Source organism: Triticum urartu, chromosome 3A (genome assembly GCF_056163025.1).
Source record: "Triticum urartu cultivar PI428250 chromosome 3A, HENAU_Tu73, whole genome shotgun sequence".
In the NCBI taxonomy this organism is placed as follows: domain Eukaryota; kingdom Viridiplantae; phylum Streptophyta; class Magnoliopsida; order Poales; family Poaceae; genus Triticum; species Triticum urartu.
Genome location: NC_141875.1, coordinates 735,771,939 through 735,793,394, shown reverse-complemented (window position 1 = coordinate 735,793,394; position 21,456 = coordinate 735,771,939). Strand labels below are relative to the sequence as shown.

The window sequence follows — 21,456 nt, the reverse complement described above, 5'->3', positions numbered from 1 at the left end:
CACTTGTGTTGAGGTCAAGATATTCCACTTCAACCACATAAATCTTGATCTCTAGCCTTCCCCGAGTTGCTTTCCACTCAAATCATCTTTCCACCAAATCCAAATCCTGTGAGAGAGAGTTGAGTGTTGGGGAGACTATCATTTGAAGCACAAGAGCAAGGAGTTCATCATCAACACACCATTTGTTACCTCTTGGAGAGTGGTGTCTCCTAGATTGGTTAGGTGTCACTTGGGAGCCTTCGTCAAGATTGTGGAGTTGAACCAAGGAGTTTGTAAGGGCAAGGAGATCGCCTACTTCGTGAAGATCTACCAAAGTGAGGCAAGTCCTTCGTGGGCGACGGCCATGGTGGGATAGACAAGGTTGCTTTTTCATGGACCCTTCGTGGGTGGAGCCCTCCTGGACTCGAGCAACCGTTATCCTTCGTGGGTTGAAGTCTCCATCAATGTGGATGTACGATAGCACCACCTATCGGAACCATGCCAAAAATCTCCGTGTCTCCAATTGCGTTTGCACACTCCAAACTCCTCCCTTTACCTTCATATGCAATTGTTTTACTTTCCGCTGCTATACTCTTAGAATTGCATGTGTAGTTTGATTGCTTGACTTGTGCTAAGTTGCTAAAATCTGCCTAGAACTAAAATTGGGAAAAAGCTAGATTTTTATTTGGTCAAGTAGTCTAATCACCCCCCTCTAGACATACTTCCGATCCTACACTAGTCTTAAAGGCCAGATTAGGAATACAATTTATCGTTTATTATTCCATACGTGCATATGAGTCTTCCTCTGAGCGTCGTGGTTATTGTAGACTCGAGAACCACAACATTTATAGCATGGAACGTAATCATAATTATGAACAGGGACATAATCAATAACATTTATTATTGCCTCTAGGGCATATCTCCTACAACACGATATCATCGCGCCTGCAAAAGCACCACCTGTTCGAAATGCTATACGATACTTCCACAGGTGCACAAGAAGAACTAGGAACCTTTTCAAGCTATCAGGAAGAGAAGCAGGGTGGAAGCTGGCGGGAGCACAATGCTCGAGATTGCTATGAAAACCAACAGAGTTCAAAACTTGAACCTTGAACCTTGGCAGCTCTGCATAGCTCGCTATAGGTTTACTTCTGTTTTTAGTTTTTGAACCTTGTTTGGGACCTTCACCAACTTTGGTTTCATATCACATTATGAATATATGGAACCGGGAGGGTGTTTTACCCCCATGATGTATTAAAAAGACATGTGTCAGGAAAAATCTAGTTTTGATTTTGGGGTTTACTTCACATGATTTTCTTGGTAAAAAATGAACATAATTTAATTTCACCTATTTTTTAGGAACAATCATCTGGCTTTACTAGCAAAAAGAGTATAACACTGGTATGCGCATGTGAAAAAAGACACTCATAAAGACAAAACATTCATCCCATAATTTGAATTCTTCGTCATCTTGGCTTTCTTACATATTTTTATTTCAAAAAAAGGTTAAAACCCCCGCCCTCTACATCAGTGTGATGCACACGACCATTTTTATTAATTATTGGCAAAGTACATAACAAAGTAAACTACGACCGAACCATTATAAGATATGAAAAAAAACACCTAATGACTAAATTGGCTTTTTTCGCAGCAGCGCCTTTAAAAAGGAAAGACGTCCTCACGTCATCGTTGCCACGTACGGTTGTAGACGACCGAGATAAGGCTTTATTTTCATATCCAGTAACACGACCCTTTAGGCCGTCGAACCGTAGACACGTGCCCGGTTTTCTGGCAGAAGCAATGTTCTTTCTCAAACACGGTATGCTTGCATATGGTTATACGAAAACTATATGCATTTTTTCAAATTTCGCACACAATACAAAAGAGGCCGGTCAACCTGAAAAAGGCCTCAAACAAGAAAACTCAAAACCAGGGAACCAAACCCCACCCACGGCCGGGAGCAGCAGCAAAGGCAAACAAAGCTCGTCGGCCGGCCATTGGCTCGAGCCGCGCGTGCAGCATGTGCGCGGCCCGCAAAACCCTAGGCCCCCAAACCCCACCCCCACCCCCACCCCCGGCGAGATCCCGCCCGTCCGCTTGCCCATCCGACGGCGCCCAGCTCGCCGGCCGTCGTACTTAACCCCGGCCGCACACCCGGACAGCGACTTCTCTCGCCCCAGCTCACTCCCTTCCCTGTTTAAAAAAAAGACAGCGGCTTTGCTCTGCTCCGCTCCGCTCTCCTCCTTTCCCCCCACTCCCCCACACCCTCGAGCGCGGCAATGGCCGCCCAATCCATGGCGGAATCCGGTCTCTAGCCCTGCTGAATCCTACCAAGTTCAGTCCTTTTTCGTTTCTTGGGGGCGCTCCGTGCGGTGGCATAGCAGCTTCCTACGGCGCCGCCGCCGGGTTTGGGTTTCTGTGGAGGGATAGGGATGGTGACGGAGATGGCGACGCGGGGGGAGCCGTGGCGGCGCCCGGAGGGGGAGCGGGGGCTGGAGGAGGAGATGGAGCTCTTCCGCAGCGGCTCCGCCCCGCCCACGGTCGAGGGCTCCGCGGGCGCGCTCCACGGCGCCGACGCCTTCCTGGACGACGACCTCCGGGCCGACCCGGCCTACCACTCCTACTACTACTCCAGCGGCAGCGTCAACCCGCGCCTCCCGCCGCCGCTGCTGTCCCGGGAGGACTGGCGGTCGGCGCAGCGGCTCCGCCCCGGCCCCGGTCTGGGCGGGATCGGCGACGGGAGGAGGCCCGGGGGCGGCGGCGGCGCCGGGACGGGGCGGCCCGGAGACGGGCTCATTGGGATGCCTGGGCTCGAGATTGGGAGGCAGAGCAGCTTCTCCGGTCTCTTTCAGGTAGTTCTTCTGAAGATTACCTATCTCCCTGTCTGAACTCCTGTCTTATTAAGGACATGTCAGTGTTCTGTATATGCTATTGGATTGTGTCAATGCTGTGATGCTAATGTTCTGGTCTAGTAAGTCTTGCTAACTGTTAGAGAGATTGCGACGTGTAGTTTGATTACTCTTGTTGCCTCTTAACATTCAGTCAAGTGGCCAGAGTTCATGTTCGTCTGAGTTATGGTCACTGTTTGAGCTGGTATTGGGGTGTATGGTTCTGTCACTGCACTTTTTGTTTCTGAATTGAATTGTTCGGGCGCTACTGATAGTGACATATACCATCTGCTCTTGTTGTTTCTGAATCGAATTGTCCGGGTGTTACTGATAGTGCTATATGCCATAGATTTTTATATGCATGATAGTGCTCGAGATTGGCAGGCAGAATAGCTTCTCCGGTCTCTTTCAGGTGATGCTTCTGAAGAACATCTCCCTGTCTGAACTCCTGTCTTATTAAGCTCATGTTAGAGAGGTTGTGGCGTGTGGTTAGATTTTCAGTTAGTTTGATTGGTTTTGTTGCCTCTTAGCATTCAGTCAAGTGGCTGAGTTCATGCTCATCTGAGGTATGTTACTGTTTGAGCTGGTGTTGGGGTATATGCTTGTGTTGCTGCTCTTTTTGTTTCTGAATCAAATTGTTTGGGTGTTACTGATACTGATATATGTCAGCTGCTCTTTTTGTCTCTGAATCGGATTGTTCGGGTGTTACTGATAGTGATATATGTCGTATATTTTTATATCTGTGTGGACTGTTTAGCGGATGAAGTGGGAGATGGTTCAAGCTCTGACTCTTTGATTATGTTTGTTAAGTTTTGGACCTGTTAACAAATGTATTTCTGGTATGGTCATGCAAAAAGCTTGGTTTTCCAGCTGCGCAAGTTGTTGACCAATTCACTCTCTCTCTCTCAAAAGAAGTGGTCGGACCCTTCCCCGGACCCTGCGCAAGCGGGAGCTATATGCACCGGGCTGCCCTTCTTCAAAAAAGTTGTCGACCAATGGACTATTTAGAGCCAAAAGCATTATGTTCCTACTTTCAACTTGTTGGATGTTGTTACATTGGTGAAATGGTGGCTGCTTTCTTTCCTTGTATGTTGGTCTTAAATCTTAATACGATGCAAACTGGTTGAATAGGAAGTTACTGGACTTAGGTTCCATCTGTTCAATAAGATACATCTTAGTAGGAGTTATTTTTAGTCTGGTTCCACATAGGCTGCATAATATTATTATACAAAAATTTTCTGCCTGTATATTTGACTATTTGGGGATTTTTCCTACCTGGAAAGCTTTCCATTGCTACGCATGAGTGATGTATCTGAAAGTATAAATCTGTGACTAGAATAATGCGGTATGATAAATGCCTTACCTCTGTGGATTTATACATATAGAATGGATTTGATATGAATGTCATTGTAATACTTGCTTGGTCATGACTCATGAGCATATGACATTGCATTTACACAATACTACTATTTAAACTGAACATTTAGGTCAGGTTTCTTATGCAAGCACGTGGGTGGCATAATCTTTGTGTAGAGTTCAATCCGTCTTTCCTTCAGTTGTCATTTTTCTCAAGGTAACTTGTTTTGCAGGATGACTCCTATCAACATGATACAAGCAGGCAGGGTGCAAACCGCAATATTACTGACTTGTCGGGTTCTTCTAGAAATCGTTATGGTCTTCATCATGAGTCTGGAGCTATTGGTGGCCTACAGTATGATAGCAAAGCACCCCACCTGCCAGGCAATCAGAATAATGAGTCGACACATACATATGCATCAATTATAGGGTCATCACTTTCAAGAAGTGCATCTCCTGACCCTGAGCTCGTGAGGAGAGTTCCTAGTCCTTGTCTTCCCCCGATTGGTGTGAAACTTGGTGCTACCAATAACCAGAACAATGGTGGTTCATCTTCTTTCAACCGCAACTCTCCCAGTATTGGTGGATCTGATGATCTGGTGTCTGCTTTATCTGGTATGAACCTGTCGTCATCAAGGCCAGTCAATGGACATGCTGACCAATCCAAGCTCCATCAGGATGTAGATAGTGTCCGTAAATTTCTCTATGAACAATACATGGACCACAAACATGGTAATGGACAGCACTCCTACATGAAACATTCTGAACAAGGTCATGTCAAGGGGCCTCAAGAATATTCTGGAGCTTCTATGAATTCTTCTATTATGAGGAATCAGATCAATGCTGGTGGATTCACATCATTTGACAACTCATCCCTGGGATCCGGCTTTTCTTCCCCAAGGATTGGTTCCCGGTCGCCCGGTGGGAGTTTATCTTCCCGACATAATTTAGCTAACCTTGCAAACTACAGTGGAATTGGAAGTCCAACTGCGACATCTGGTCATCAGTTGCCTGTTGATCCACTATATGCTCAATTTCTTCGGGCAGCAGAAATTGCTGCTTTTGCAGCCAACTGTGAGGACCCATTGATGGAGAGGGGTAACCTGGGAAGTTCTTACATGGATCTATTTGGTCATCAGAATGATTATCTTGGTCCATTGCTTCAGTCACAGAAGCAGTACGACTACTATGGGAATCTTGGGTCTGGTCTTGGTTATGCTGGGAACTCTTTGACAAGTCCTGTATTTCCCACTTCGCCAGGTGGACCTGGTAGTCCACTGAGGCATGTGGATCGCAGCATGCGCTTTCAGTCCAGTATGAGAAACTTTGGTGGTTCCTATGGCTCCTGGAATTCAGATTTTGGTGGTAAGATGAATGCCAATTTGGTTCCATCACTTCTGGAAGAATTCAAGAGCAACAAAAGCCGATCATATGAGCTCTGTGAAATTGCTGGCCATGTTGTTGAGTTCAGGTAAATTTTGTACTCACTGAGTTCTTATATATGCTAACCTACTAAACTGCAAATCCAAGATCTGTAATTTCATAGAGTTACCTATATTATTGGCCATCCACCTTTCATATTTTGTCGAGGAATCATGCGCAATGATCTCTTGTCTCACAGACTTAGGTTATTGGTCTAACTTGTCTATTGAACTTTATCCAGTGCTGATCAATACGGGAGTCGGTTCATACAGCAAAAGCTTGAAACTGCCAGTGTTGAAGAAAAAGACATGGTTTTCACTGAGATCATGCCTCAAGCTCTCACATTGATGACTGATGTCTTTGGAAATTATGTTGTTCAGAAGGTATTGAACTATTCATAGCAATTATTTGTCCCAGGCTATAAACATCCTGGCCTGACCATAAACTTTTGAACCAGTTTTTTGAGCATGGGAGCACGGCTCAGATAAAGGAGTTGGCTGATCAGCTAATTGGGCGAGTCTTGGCACTCAGCCTTCAAATGTACGGTTGCCGAGTTATACAAAAGGTATGGAAAATTAGAACCTGTTTATTAGCTGTGCTTTAGTCAAGACTCAAGACTAGAAAATATCCCTGTAGTAAAATAAATTAATAATTGTCATCTTGAAAGTAACACTCTCCTCTGAACTGCTGTACTTTCTATTAATATGTTCAGCTGGAACTATTCTTCTTGATGAAACTGCACCATGATATTCAAACATATGATAAATTGATTGCTTGAGTATGGAATATATGACAGCACCTATAATACAGTTAGAAGCTACCTTATGTTTGGCAGGAAATTGTCTGATTATGTCAACAGAACTCTTAGAACAAAAAGTACCTTATGTTTAATTATATGCATGCATTTCTGATTATCTAATGCATATTGGATGGTTGCAGGCATGTTTGATTCTACCCACTTTGCATGCACAAAAGGAAACCCGTTACATGTTCATATAAAACATGAAGGACATAAATATGCAGACAATATGTTCTTTAACTTATGTGATGGGCGATATTTGTGCAGGCCATAGAAGTTGTTGATTTAGATCAGCAGACTAAAATGGTTGCTGAGCTTGATGGGCATGTGATGCGTTGTGTACGTGATCAAAATGGCAACCACGTTATACAGAAATGCATTGAATGCATCCCACAGAATGTCATCGAGTTCATTGTTTCAACCTTCTATGGTCAAGTTGTGGTGCTATCGACTCATCCATATGGATGTCGGGTTATACAGGTATGTTTGTACTTTGTAGTGGTATATTGCAATATACTCACATTATTTCAGTTTCACTAACCATTTTCACTGTGTGCAGAGGGTGCTGGAGCACTGTGACGATCCGAAAACCCAGCAAATAATGATGGATGAGGTCCTCCAGTCTGTTTGCTTGCTTGCTACAGACCAGTATGGTAACTATGTTGTCCAGGTTAGTGCCATAAACATATTTGGAAGATACTCCCTCTGTAAACAAATATAAGACGTTTTAGGTCAGTAAAACATCTGCATTTTTTACAGAGGTAGTACTGTTTTTGCTATTTTCTTATTGATGGTCGTTGTTCTATGGATTATCACCTTTTGGTGGGTACCTGTCTCCGAAACAATCCACATCTCATGAATTATGGACTTGATGCGATTGATTAATGGAAACCTGGTATTATCTATTTCGTGCAAAACACAAGCCATAGGGCTAAATGGAACTGATCCAAATATTTGACAATTACATGTAAGGTTCTTGGTAACTGGAATAGGACCATATTATCATCTTAAAATGATTACAAGTAATCTCAATGGTTTCAGCTGGGATGAAATTCCTGCGTGGAAAAATAATATTAGTTTTCTCCTTACTCGACTGTTTTTTCATCAGTGCTCAGCAAAGTGAGTATGATTTTCCTTCCCCCTTTACCTTTACTGACTCGAGTCAATATTTTTTGCATTAATATCTGGAAATAAGGTGAATGTTATACATGCTGTAACTGGTATGCATTTCTCCTATTGTTCTGGGATCACTTCTTTTTAGTCTAGATTAAAATACAATCAAGCTCAAGTAAGTTGTTTTGACAGTTGCACAAGTGACACAATAAGCCTGAATATTGAAATGGACGATTTTGATGCCTACACTTTCCCTATTTTATGGATGCATTTTTTCTACAAAACGTGTTTTGTTCTTACCACTATTCTCTCCCATCTTCATTCTTCAATAACCGAGCTTATTTCACAGCATGTTATGGAACACGGCAAACCCCATGAGCGATCTGCTATCATTGAGAAGTTGATTGGGCAGATTGTACAAATGAGCCAGCAAAAGTTTGCCTCGAATGTCATTGAGAAGTGTTTATCCTTTGGGAATCCTGTGGAGCGCCAAATCTTAATTGGTGAAATGCTTGGATCCACGGAGGAAAGTGAACATCTTGAGGTCTGTTGCCCTTCAATTTGTAGACATATATGCTTGGTTATTGTTGTGCAACATAAAGTTCCGTGGTATCTTTGATGACCAGTTTGTAGTTCATGATTCAAGCTCCTTCGTTGCTTTGCTGACGTGTTTTTTTGTATTGAACTTTGAAGGTGATGATGAAAGACCAGTTTGCAAACTACGTGGTACAGAAGGTGTTAGAGACCTGTGACGACCAGCAGAGGGAGGCGATCCTCACAAGGATCAAAGCACATCTTAACACGCTGAAGAAATACACATATGGGAAGCACATAGTAGCACGTGTGGAGAAGCTCGTCGCAGCGGGAGGTATGTTCTCTATCGGCCATGAGCCCTATACGCTTAGGTTATCATCTACTCAAGGTTTGTGTCTAACCCAAAGACGCTCTCTTCTGTGCGCAGAAAAGCGACTCGGGCTCCAACCGTCCCGTGTGCTGCCTGAAGACTAAAGCATCTCTAGCTGTACAGCTAACAGTGGCTAGGTTTGCATGCTGGCGTCTTCGTTTTTCCATCTACAAGGCGTCAGGGCTATGTGTGCGCCTTGTCATCGGAAATAAAATGAGTAATAGGAGCCGAGGAGAATGTAGATTCTGTAGCTAGCTGAGTAAAGATGTGGAGAATGAGTAATTACAGGCTTGTTGTTACTCTGCTGTAGAAATTTAGAACTAGAGAGAGAGGGAAAAGAGAAAGCTGTTAGCTGTAACCTACTTGAGACTGAAAGCCGTTAGCCCTTTTAATTTTCTGTCCTGTGGCAGATGTAATGGCATGTTGTTGTAGCATAACATATACAGATGGGGATGGTGGTACTTCAACTGTTTTCTCTGCAAAGCTGGAGCTATTTATCTAAGCTTTGCCTTTTATTTTATTTGCTGATTGTTTGCGCTCTTTTAATAACAATATAATTAATTGTGCATGGTCATCGCCTTATGGAAAATTTCAGGGAAATATAGGAACAAAAATGTTCTGTCTTCAGGGATAATTAGCCTGTTAAACTCCAGAAATGACAGATTCAAATTGTTCTCTGGCTTTAGTAGAATATATATTGGTTCTAAACAGTTGCAACTTTTATGTTACAACACCAAGACATCGTATGTAACCTTCCACAAGGAGCCTTGACAATATATTCAACAAAAGATAAAATATATACTTTGTGCATGAATTAAAATTCCAAGTAAAAATATCTTAGTAGAAATTGAAAAATATCTTTGTACTTTACAAAATGAATCGAGAACCTTGTTTATAGTTATCAGTTTTCTGTCAAGTTCGAATATTCTGAATTTTCCAAAATTAAGGCTTTCTCTTATTTTATTTTTTTGAACAACAAAAGGCGCATGAAGCGCCAAACTTTCCATTCAGCTCAGCTCAATAGCAATGTACAACATGGATTACAAAGCCCTCGAACTGGAAATTAGATATGAGAGAAACTACCAGGCAAGTCATGTTCATGTGAGCTGAAGCAAAACAACATATGTCAGGTTCTACATTTGATTTAAGAACCTGATGAGCGACATTATGAGCAATACCATTAATTTCCCTCGAAATATGAAACACCCTAGGTTGATAGTCCAAGGATTAGTAGTTTCAGTAATCTTCCTACTAGCCGCAAAATGAAGCCAGAGAGAGACAGTCTGTAAGGAAGGTCAGCTGGCTGATGCTGAGACATTTGGCCACTTGTGCAGCCAAGAGAAGAGCAAAAGCTTCAGCCTGCAGAGGTGTATACTTGTAATGGCGGTGGAAGTTTGGATCTGCACGCTGACTTCCTTCTGATCCTGCGGCAAAGAATGTAGATACCAACTCCAGTGGCTGTTGTTCCCTGCAATAAACCTGGATTTCTTTTTGCACTTAAAAGCTGCATAAGTATATACTTTCGGTCCTGTGATAAGAAGATCAGATTTAAGCGTTTGTCCCTGCAAGAGAAGTTGATTAGTATGGGTTAAGATACAACTGGAGTTTTGAGACTGATGGTGTGAAGAATTATTAAGCAGATCACATAAATCAGCAGATAGAGAAGTATTGATTATATTAACTTGGTGAGGGGCAACTTTCTTTCTATCAAAAAGATAATCATTCCCCGCTTTCCAAAGACATCACATAAAATTTAGAATGTTGACAACAGAAGCATGTGGATGGTTCATATTAAGTAAATCAAGAATAATACTTTGAATATTGGGATAGTTCTGAACTAAAGCATTTGTTCTAATGAACCAAGGATGAGAAAACCAAGCAGCTCTAGCAAAGTCACAAAGAAAAAACAGGTGAATCTCATCCTCTCGCTGACCACATCTGCAACAACATTGAGAAATATGTATGGAAAGCGCCCGACCCTCAAACCTGTGGGAAGAGCTTTCCGAAGGAGTCTTCAAGCGAAAGTTTGAACTCTGGTGATCATCAACTTTTGCTTCAAATCAACCTGAGAAGATTTTTCACCTGTAAAGAAACTTGAGAAGGAGTATTTATTGGATTGGCATGAATATCCTGCAAACACAATTTATAAGTAGATTTGGAAGAACAAGTACCATTAGGAGTTGGATCCCAACATAATATATCCGGGCAATCTTGGTGAATAATATCAGTTTGAATGATAACAGAGGCTAGAGGCTGTTGAAAGAAAAAGTTAATGAGGTTATTGTTCCAGACTTTCTGACCCGACATCCAAAGATCCTTAACAAGAGAAGGATATATGTATCCTGGAGACTGAATAATAAGATCGTCATGAATAGAAGCCCAAAGAGAATACCAAGGGGGTACTCCAAAGAGATATATTCGTGAGTTGGTAGAAAGAGTGAGCTTTGAGTTTAGGCAACATTTTTAAAATGGAGGACCAGAAAGCAGATTTTGGAGTAGGAATTAGCAGTCCAAATAGAGGCATCATGGAAGTATATAGATTTGAGAACAAGATGAAGGTGGGAGGAAGGGTCTTTAGCAAGCCTCCAAGCAGCTGCAAGAACCAGACCCTCATTAATTGCTTGCAAGTTCCTAATGCCAAGACCGCCTTCCTGTTTGGAATTGCAAATGTCCTTCCAAGCCCTAAAACAAAGGCTCTTGTTAGAATTATTTCATTTGATTCCTGTCCACCAAAAGTTCCTTATAATAGCAGTGAGTTTGGCTATAAACTTCTTAGTAAACAAAATGTTAGACATGTATTACACAGGAATAGTAGAGAACACATACCTAATGAGCTCGAGCCTAGCAGCATGAGAGAGCATATTAGCTTTGTAAGCAAGCAATTTATTCAAAAATTTATCAAGAACAAAGTTGTAAGCAGTAGTTCTATTTTCTGCAGGAAGAATAAGCAGATGGCCAAGGTGGGTGAAATTGATATCCATGGTAGAAACATGAAAAACTTGCTTAATCTCTTGAATAGTGGTTTGACTAACATGAGTATTAAAAAGAATAGCAGATTTGGCCCAATTTGGGGTTTGACCTGAAATAGAACAAAAGTGATGGATGAATTGAGCCATCGGATTTCCTTCCTGCAAGTGGCTTGACCACAAACCAACAGATCATCTGCAAACAACAGGGAATGAATAGAAGGGCAATTTGGACCAAGTGAAATACGCTGGAGATGATGAGCAGCTAGAGCTTCATTAAGAGCAACATACAATTCATATAGCAATAACAAACAAATAACGCGACATGGGACATCCTTGATGAATACCTCTGTAGCCTTTAAATTTATGAGAAGGTTGCCATTAATAAGTACAGAGAAAGTACGAGAATAAATGCAAGCACGAATCAAATTAATGAAATGACTATGCAGTCCTTTACGTGCAAGAGCAGACACAATGAAACTCCATTCAAGACGATCAAAAGCCTTAGCAAGATCTATCTTGAGCATGAAAGCATGATGATTCCACGAATTAAGAGCAAAGGGATGAGTAATTTCTTGAGAAATAATGATGTTATCGCTAATTCTTCTACCCTCAATGGATGCTTGTTGTGTAGGATCAATATAGTCCGCAAGATGAGGCTTAATCCTATTCTCTTAAGTATTTGTATTTGTATTTTAGTTTTACCTTTTGCCCTATCATATGATTATTAGTTTATTTTTAGAAATATATATTTTCAAACAAGTTTGAAATTTTGGCAAAATATTTTCTTCATAATTCTCCATATTTTTGAAGTTCATAAATTTGTTTCCTAGTTTTGTGTTCCCATTCCCAGAATTTCCAGGAAGATTTCTCTTGAAAATATATCCTCTTGTCCCACCACAATTTTTTTGCTCGCTAGGTCACCATGTGTGTAAAGTCGCACTTACGCTACCCTAAGATCACTTTGAATCATGACAATGACCAAACCTAGACCATTTTGGTAGTTGAGGAACAATCTATGACTGGTTTCAAAATGGGACACAAAATATAGACTTTCATAATTAATAGTTAAGAGATCAAAATTGCTTCTCTTTCCTCATGCTTTGTCTTTCCCACTCCCGCTTGTGGATGCCAGGGCACTCATCCCCTTCAAGTTTCGCCGGCGAGCCCGTGGATCCCGCTCAGGCAGCTAGTGGTGGGAGGGGGTTTCCAGTGCCTCAACTTCAGCCGGTATTTTAGGTTAGGTTTTTTCCTTTTCAAAGACGACGTTCTAGCGGATGGCGACGCTTCATCTTTGAGTTGGTCTTTTGGGTTGCATCCTCCTTGGGTTGGTCCACTGGAACGGAGTCGACGGAGCTTCGACATAGATTCCCGTCGTCTCCTTGGGGCGGCAAGGTTAAGGTTTCTCTCCGCGCGTGTGTGCTGACAAGATTTAGTGTAAGGCGCTTCAGATTAAGTCAAGGGTTCAATGACAACGACTGCGGTGCGGCATTGGTCTTTAAGGACACCTGCATGAAGACTTCTCGACTGTCATCGACAAGGTCAAGCCGGCTCAGATAGGGAAGTGGCGACAACAACGCGTGAGCACCTCGTTTTGGGTGGTAAGTGGACCAAGTGGTTGTTCAGTGATGTAGCATCCTTGGTGTAATGTGTATTATGTTTAGAGTGCTTTGTACTTTTCTTATGAATCTTTATAATAGATTTGGATCCTTTTTCACACAAAAAAGATGCTTCCTCTTCCTCCTTACGAGCCTTTTGGCATTTAACTCCACACAAGTAAATTTTAAGTTGAATAGAGCCTATGAAAGGAAATTACTGAAAATTAGAGATGATTAGCTTAAACAAGGATAATAATATCACAAGGTGGTAAATTGTCATATTCAAAGAGTATCTGGACGTGCCTGAATGAGAAACGGAGATAGATTAGGCGTACGTACGTTGGATTGGGCATCGAGTCGGCAACCTAAAAAACGTACTTACGTATGTTTGACCTAACTAATCACACCCTAATCAAACAGAAGATCGATGGAAGAAGAGGCTGCGGCCATGGCCGCAGCGTCGATCCCGGACGATGTCCTACTAGAGATCCTCGTCCGCGTGAAGGAGGCCGCTGATATCTTCCGCTGTGCCATGGCGTGCAAGAGGTGGCGCCGTCTCGTCATTGAACCCTCCTTCCTCCGGCGCCGCTGGCCGGAGGACGCGCCCGCCGTCTTCGTCGGCCTTTTCATCCGGGAGTGTCGCCGTCCAGAAGGGGCTCCCTCCTGGGAGCATTGCTTCTTCCCGGCGCCACGATCGCCTCTGGGCACCACCAGCCGCCCGCGACGGCCTCTTCGACCGTGCGGTGCCGCTCGTCGCGCGTCATGGCCTCGTCCTCGTGCGCCTTATAACGTACGATACCCTTGGAAACATGGAACACACCATCCTCCAACTTGCGGTATGCAACCTGCTTGTCGGCACTTGGGACATGCTCCCTACTATATATTTCGGCTCGCTCTTCAATTGCAACTACAGCGGCTACGCCATTCTAACCGGTGCGGATTGCCGCTCCAAAGACGAGCCGTTGCCGCCAGTGTTGCCCGACAATTCGGGTTTATTTAAAGTGGTAATCATCGGCTCGGCCAATGATGACCTTAACTACAGCCTACGTGTGATCTCGTCCGACAAAGCAAGCTGGAGCGTGGATACCAATTGCTTCGATAGTGGTCCGCAGTCACACCAAGTCGCGCGATTTAGCGATGCCATTGTATGCAGTGGCATGGTACATTGGGTATTTCACTATTACGGAGAACAACATTGTGATGTCATTAATCTGAACGCCCGAACTGGGCACATCTCCTTGACGAAGCTCCCTTTCAAGGAATACTACCAATTCTTGAGTCACCCATGCCTTACTTTATCCGCCAATGGGGCGCTATCACTGCTATGGCTGCAAAGTTCAGGGTCCGGACTAGTGATCTGGAAACAACAAGAGAAACAACACAACACGGATGTCACATCAGAATGGCTATGCACTTGAATGATCGAGCTAAAGCAACCTGAGAAGGAGACTCAACTATGTGCGTTGAGAGAGAAGTGTGGCACACTTCTCATCAGCGATAACAACATGCATGTTTACACTGCCAACCTCGAAACCAGGACAATGGAGGAGGTGGTGGATTGGCATCAAGGGCCATTCGTCCCCTCGAATGCCATGCCCTTGGAGATTGATTGGCCCATGATCTTCATTTCTCTGCTAACCAGGTAGTAATAGCTGGCAATTATGATAATACACATATACTACTTTTTTTGGTTCTTTTAAAAAGTATGGTCAAATAAATTGTCATGCTGAGTACTATGAGATTGATGAACCGCCGTTGTTGTTGTTCAATTTGGTCGCATATTCAATGTTTGGGTTCTGATAGTGTTTCTATTTTTGTTAGAAACTCTCAATGTCATAAATCATAAATGGCGAGACAGCTCCAAAGGGGAAGAGGCTACACATGGAAAGAGGCAGCAGGAGCGGTAAGGGTTGCGACGGCACATGAAAGAAGACAAAGCATGGTGCCGCAGCGTAAGTAACTGGATTTTCATAGGAAAAGCACAAGAACATTCAAGAGACTCTACATATATTTTGTTAATATTTCTCGTTGCCTAATTTTCTTTATACCACGGCCAGCATAAATAATTGCACATAATCAATCCAGAAACTACAGTTTCGAAAAATTACAGTTTTACCATATGCAAAAACTACATCTAAATTCATTTCAAATTTGTAAGTTCTAGAGCTCTTTTACTGTATCCATAAATTTACTATATAGGACGTTCATTTCTCTCAATCTAACGGTTAGATTTTATCCGTACTCCGAAACAGCAATCAGGGAGTACCGCTAACCAATGCCAGGGAGTACCATCGTTTTAGGGGTAAAATCGGGAAGGGGTCTCCTAATTTTTTTCCGTAAAGGGGTAAATGCCGATGGTGATGAGAATACAGTTAACTAACAACGAGCTTCGCCGACAATGGTACCCTATTAGACTCATAGTCCAGCGTGTAGAAGCCATGGCGGAGCTGGACTGCCGGCCAGCTGATGCAGTCACGTGCCGGTGCCGAAAACCAATCGAGCTGTTGCTCTCTGGCCAAAACTCAAAACTGAATCAATCCAGCCGCGTCTAAATTGAACCAGTACTCGGCACTGCAATACTACTTCATGCCGACGGGATTGAGAGGAACAATAATTTGAGTGATTATAAGGCCCATTGATTTACAGAAGTACAAGAAACAACAGGAAGAAAGGATCTATTTGAGTTGCAGGCATCAATCGGCCTTGTATGTGCGTGTGGTGCGATATGCGATGTGTTTGACCCTACTGCATTCAGTTCGTAGCCTAGAACGTATGTAGCTGTGCGGCTGCACCGGCAGATTAGGCATGCCCAGCGCGACGGCATGCGTGCACAGCCCCATCCTTGAAGTAGATGCGATGATGGGTGACCGCCGGCCGGCACTTCATCCGTGCCGGCGGCGGAAGGCGTCATTAGGTTAAATAAAACTGTCCACTAATAAAAACAATAAAAAGTCTATAATACCGTTCTGCATCAAAGGTTAGATTTCATTGGTACTCCATCCACCTTCTATGAGTACCGGGGTACGGTAAAAACTCCCAAGTTCTAAAGTACCAATATATGTAGACTCTCTTGAATTTTCACTTGGAATTTTGGTTAATGTACGGAAGATCTGTTTTACCTTTTCTGTATATTTTGGAGGCCTTTTTTTAGGTTATACGTAGGATATTTTTTGTGTTTTATTTAAGATGATGATGTTGCTTCCCTGGTTGGATTATCAGATTCAGCTCAGCCACCGATTTACCTAGAGGAAATCACGTCCTTGTGGACAAAATTAAGGAAAAAGACACGGAGAGTTTAAGCGGCGTACGCACGTTGGATTTGTATTGGGCATTGAGTCGGAACCCAAATTAATAAAATAAAATAAAATGTATAGGAGTACGCACTATGTATGTTTTTCGTAATAACCTAACTAATCCCCTGACCAAACCATGGAAGAAGAGGCGATGGCCATGGCAGCACTCTCGATCCCGAATGAGGATGTCCTCCTCGAGATCCTCGTCCGCGTTTTTTTTTTCCGAAAAGGGGGTTTTCCCCAGCCTCTGCATCAGAAAGATGCATACGGCTCATATTATTAAAAAATCAGTAACAAAGTCTCCAAGTATCGAGGTGCGAAAATAAACACAAGGCTCGAAAGAGCTGAAACCCTAAGCCACAACCGGCTGGCAAACACAATAGGAGCACTACATGTCTAACCTATTACATGACCGCCATCCAAACCGGTTGAAAATATCCCACGCTACTATCTCCCATCGGGTAGACGTAGTAACCAAACGCTCCCTGGCCTCCGTCGGAGTGAGTAGCGACCACATACGGATGAATGCCGTGGCCCTGAAGATAACCTGCAAAAAGTGAATGTTTGAGGTCCTTTGGGATATCCAATTGTGACAAAGCTCGGATCTTGGCTAGATTTGCTTCAATTCCTCTACCGGATACAATGAAGCCCAAGAGCTTTCCGGCTGGAACGCCGAAGACGCATATTTCCGGGTTGAGCTTTATGTCGTATTTTCGGAGGTTATCGAATGTGAGCCTCAAGTCGTCTACTAGAGATTCGACATGTCTTGATTTGATGACCACATCATCCACGTATGGCTCCACTGTTTTGCCGATCTGATTTGCCAGACATGTCTGGATCATGCGCTGATATGTTGCGCCGGCATTTTTTAGCCCGAAGGGCATTGTGTTGAAGCAGAATGGGCCGTATGGTGTGATGAATGCTGTTGCAGCTTGGTCTGATTCTGCCATCTTGATTTGATGGTAACCGGAGTATGCGTCGAGGAAACACAACGAGTCGTGTCCTGCGGTGGCATCGATAATTTGATCGATACGGGGGAGGGGGAAGGGATCCTTCGGGCAAGCCTTGTTAAGGTCTTTAAAATCGACACACAGGCGCCAGGATTTGTCCTTCTTTGGTACCATCACCAGGTTTGCTAGCCAGTCCGGATGTTTTATGTCTCTAACGAATCCGACCTCCAATAGCTTGGCTAGCTCTTCTCCCATAGCCTGTCTCTTGGGTTCGGAAAAACGCCGAAGGGCTTGTTTGACCGGTTTGAATCCTTTTAGGATATTTAGGCTGTGTTCGGCCAGCCTGCGTGGGATCCCTGGCATGTCTGAAGGGTGCCAGGCGAAAATGTCTCAATTTTCTTGTAGGAATTCTCGTAGTGCGGCGTCTACATCGGGGTTCAGTCATGCCCCGATGGAAGCTGTTTTATTGGGGTCCGTTGGATGGACCTGGAATTTGATTATTTCGTCTGCTGGCTTGAAGGATGTGGATTTAGATCTTTTGTCGAGTATCACATCATCCCTGTTAACCATGGAGCGCAGCGCCGTCAGTTCCTCGCCCGCTAAGGCTTCGGATAGTGCCTCAAGGGCTAATGCGGCCGTTTTGTTTTCGGCGCGGAGTGCTATGTCCGGATCACTAGCTAGAGTGATAATTCCATTCGGCCCGGGCATCTTGAGCTTCATGTACCCGTAATGGGGTATTGCTTGGAAGATTGTGAATGCTTCCCGCCCTAGTAAGGCGTGATGTCCGCTTTTAAACGGGGCCACCTGAAACGTGACTTCTTCGGACCTGTAATTATCCGGCGTGCCGAACACCACATCTAGTGTGATTTTTCCCGTGCAGCGCACTTCCCGACTGGGGATTATTCCTCTAAAGGTTGTGCTGCTTCGCTCGACACGGTTCCAGTCTATTTCCATTTTTTGAAGGGTCTCCTCATAAATGAGGTTCAGTCCGCTGCCTCCATCCATGAGCACCTTGGTAAGGCGAAAGCCGTCCACTATGGGACTGAGGACCAATGCGACTGGTGCTCGGGCTGTTCGGAATCTAGGTTCATCACTTGCGTTGAAAGTAATGGCAGTGTCGCTCCATGGATTTATTGTTGCAACTTGATAGACTTCGGCGAGGTTGCAGAGTGTTCTTTTTCGCATATTGTTTGATGCGAAAGTCTCGAAGACTGTGAGAACGGTACTGGTGTCCTCGGGCTGGCTTTCTGCGGCCTCCCGATTTAAGAGGTCCTCGCCAATTTTGGCTACCTGCCGGAGTATCCAACATGCTCTAAGGCTGTGAGTTGGTGTGGCGTCCTCTGTACTGTGAATTCTACAGGGTCCATCAAGCCACCTTTCCAGTACGGTTCCATGCCCTGCAAAGGGTTTTGGCCTTTCGCTATTTATCCCGGGTGTCTTATGATGATGCACCCTCTTAGTTCGGACGGGATTACTATTCAAGGCCGGATTATCCCAAAATTTCGTTTTGGTTTTCCCGGCACTTTCCATCGCACAGTATTTTTGTACTATGGACGCCAAGTCAGCGAAGCGTGTAATATCACGACGACTTACGGCGTTAAGGATTCCCTCGTCCGTGCAATTACTGCAGAAAATTGATATCGCGTCTCCCTCGCGGTAATCTTTTATCCTGTTCATAACCAGGAGGAATCTGGCCCAGTAATGATGTACTGTTTCGTCGGGCCTCTGCCTGACTTGGGAGAGATCGCTTATGTTTGGGTGGGTGGGTGTCGTTGAATCTGAAACCTCACCCAATCCGAGATTCGGAGGCCGAAGAGTTTTCGAATTCTGAAGTTCGGATTCCTGGACGTTATCCAACGAATCCGGCCCGTTGCCTGATTCTAAGCTCAGGTCTTGAGTTACATCCTCCCCTCCGCGGGTATCCGGCTTGGAGGGATCGGGAATTCAGACGTAACTAGTCCTTAAAATAGATGAAGGGTCGCCGCACCACGCCTCTACCACGACAACGTGGTGGGTGACTTGGGGAGAGTTAATTTCTCTTAGATCGGGTTTAAGCCCAACCTGGTCGTAATCCGTGGCGACCCCCAGGGCGGCGATGCGATCCAAGAGCTCGTTTACGGAAGAGAGCTCCATTGGATCTAACTGCTCGACGAGCTTCGAGCTGACGTGTAGATTGCTTTTGATGACCCGAGAGGTCACCGTCGACGCAACAGCCGAACAGGCGGTCATGAGGAAACCACCTAGCCGGAGGGTTTGGCCAACAGCCAAGGCTCCCTTAGCAACGGCGCCGTCTTTGAAGACGGGAGAAGGCATCCTTCCTGATTGCGACGGCACAGAGGAACTCCCAATGAAAGCACCAATGTCGGTGTCAAAACCGGCGGATCTCGGGTAGGGGGTCCCGAACTGTGCGTCTAGGCCGGATGGTAACAGGAGGCAGGGAACACGATGTTTTACCCAGGTTCGGGCCCTCTTGATGGAGGTAAAACCCTACGTCCTGCTTGATTAATATTGATGATATGGGTAGTACAAGAGTAGATCTACCACGAGATCAAGGAGGCTAAACCCTAGAAGCTAGCCTATGGTATGATTGTTGTGTATGGAGTTGATTCTGTCCTACGGACTACAACCCTCCGGTTTATATAGACATCGGATAGGGTTAGGGTTACATAGAGTCAGTTACAACGGTAGGAGATCTTGAATATCCGCATCGCCAAGCTTGCCTTCCACGCCAAGGAAAGTCCCATCCGGACACGGGACGAAGTCTTCAATCTTGTATCTTCATAGTCCAGGAGTCCGGCTGAAGGTATAGTCCAGCTATCAGATCGGATGCCACGCCCCCGGGGAGAGAAGATTAATCTCCCCAGAGGCGGTGCGCTGCGGAAGTGGTAGAGGAACTTAGGATCGGCATCGTGAGACTAACCGCTCTGATACCATGTAGAAATTGTAGGATGCCTAGAATATTGTGTAGTATTGATCAAACCCTCGTGGGAAATTATATATAGTACATGGTGGGGTAGAGACTTGGAGTACAAGACAAGTTACATGTGGTTTAAACTAATTCTATCTCTATCTCCTTATCTCTAACTTAAACCCAATTATATTTCTAACAGGGAGGTTCGTCCAGGAGATGTGTCCTGTTTGCGGGTTCAGATTAATGATGTAACAATACAGTTCTACATAATGACGATATACCCAGTGTACCATGCCATGGCACACAACGGCATCGTTAAACTGCCCGTAGCTGAGAGATTGCGCATCACTGCTGAAGCAACGAGTGTGCACGCTCCAGGTTACTTTGTCGGACGAGAACACATGAAGATTATACTTATATTCATTTTTTTCGCAGCTGATGATCGCCACTTTGAAGAAAGTCGAATTGGTCGGGGGTGGCGACAACTCATATTTGGAGGGACAGTCCGTGCCGGTTAGAATAGCATAGCCATTCGAGTTGCAAGCACTAAAGGCCGAGCCGACTTTTAGAGGAGGGAGCATGTCGCAACTGCCGACCAGGAAGTTGCATACCGCCAACTGGTGGATGGAGTTGTCCCGGTCTCCATGGGTGTCATGCACTGGAAGAAGCATGACGACGAGGCCATGGCGCGAGACGAGCGGCACCGCATGGTCAAAGAGGCTAGCACGGGCATTGGACACAAAGGAGCTGAGAGTGCGGCGGCCCGGGCCCAAAGGCGACCGTGGCGCCGGGACAAAGCAATGCTCCCAGAAAATATAAGGCCGTCTTCTATGCTGCACTTCTTCCCAGGTTCGACTTTCCTGGATAAAGAGGCCAACCAAGGCGCAGGAGGCATCCGCTGGCCAGCGGTGCCGGAGGAAAGAGGGTTCGGTGATGAGAGCGTGCCACTGCTTGCACACCGCGTGGCACAGCAGAAGAGAGCGGCGGCGTCCTTCACGCGGGCGGGTCAGGTGGCGCGCCTGTCTCCACGGTTTCCTCTCCGGGGCACCGTGCGCGGGTCTCCCCGGCTCCTGCTGCCGGCGGGTCGCCCGTGGATAGGCAGCGGGAGTCGTCTCCATGTTGCTCTCCCGCTTCGGTGGCTAAGGCCCGGGGTGCCGCTGTTGGGGGATGGGCAGGAGGCCTTTCCCCTAGCAGAGCTTCACGCGAGGAGGTCATCGCCTTTGGCGGTATCCCGGACCCGATCTCCTAGGGGAGGCGGGTCAGCGGGAGGCTGCAGG

The 21,456-nt window shown here is 45.0% G+C and overlaps 1 protein-coding gene across 1 annotated transcript; it reads left to right on the top strand.

Moving 5' to 3' along the window:
• The first annotated feature begins 2,128 nt into the window (after positions 1-2,128).
• On the top strand, positions 2,129-8,981 carry LOC125550262 (pumilio homolog 1). The gene is made up of 9 exons (XM_048713221.2): positions 2,129-2,831; positions 4,457-5,694; positions 5,887-6,028; positions 6,103-6,210; positions 6,712-6,924; positions 7,004-7,114; positions 7,907-8,101; positions 8,251-8,425; positions 8,519-8,981. The coding sequence occupies exons 1-9, from the start codon at positions 2,412-2,414 to the stop codon at positions 8,563-8,565; spliced, it is 2,649 nt and encodes an 882-aa protein (XP_048569178.1). The 5' UTR covers positions 2,129-2,411; the 3' UTR covers positions 8,566-8,981.
• The last annotated feature ends 12,475 nt before the right edge of the window (positions 8,982-21,456 follow it).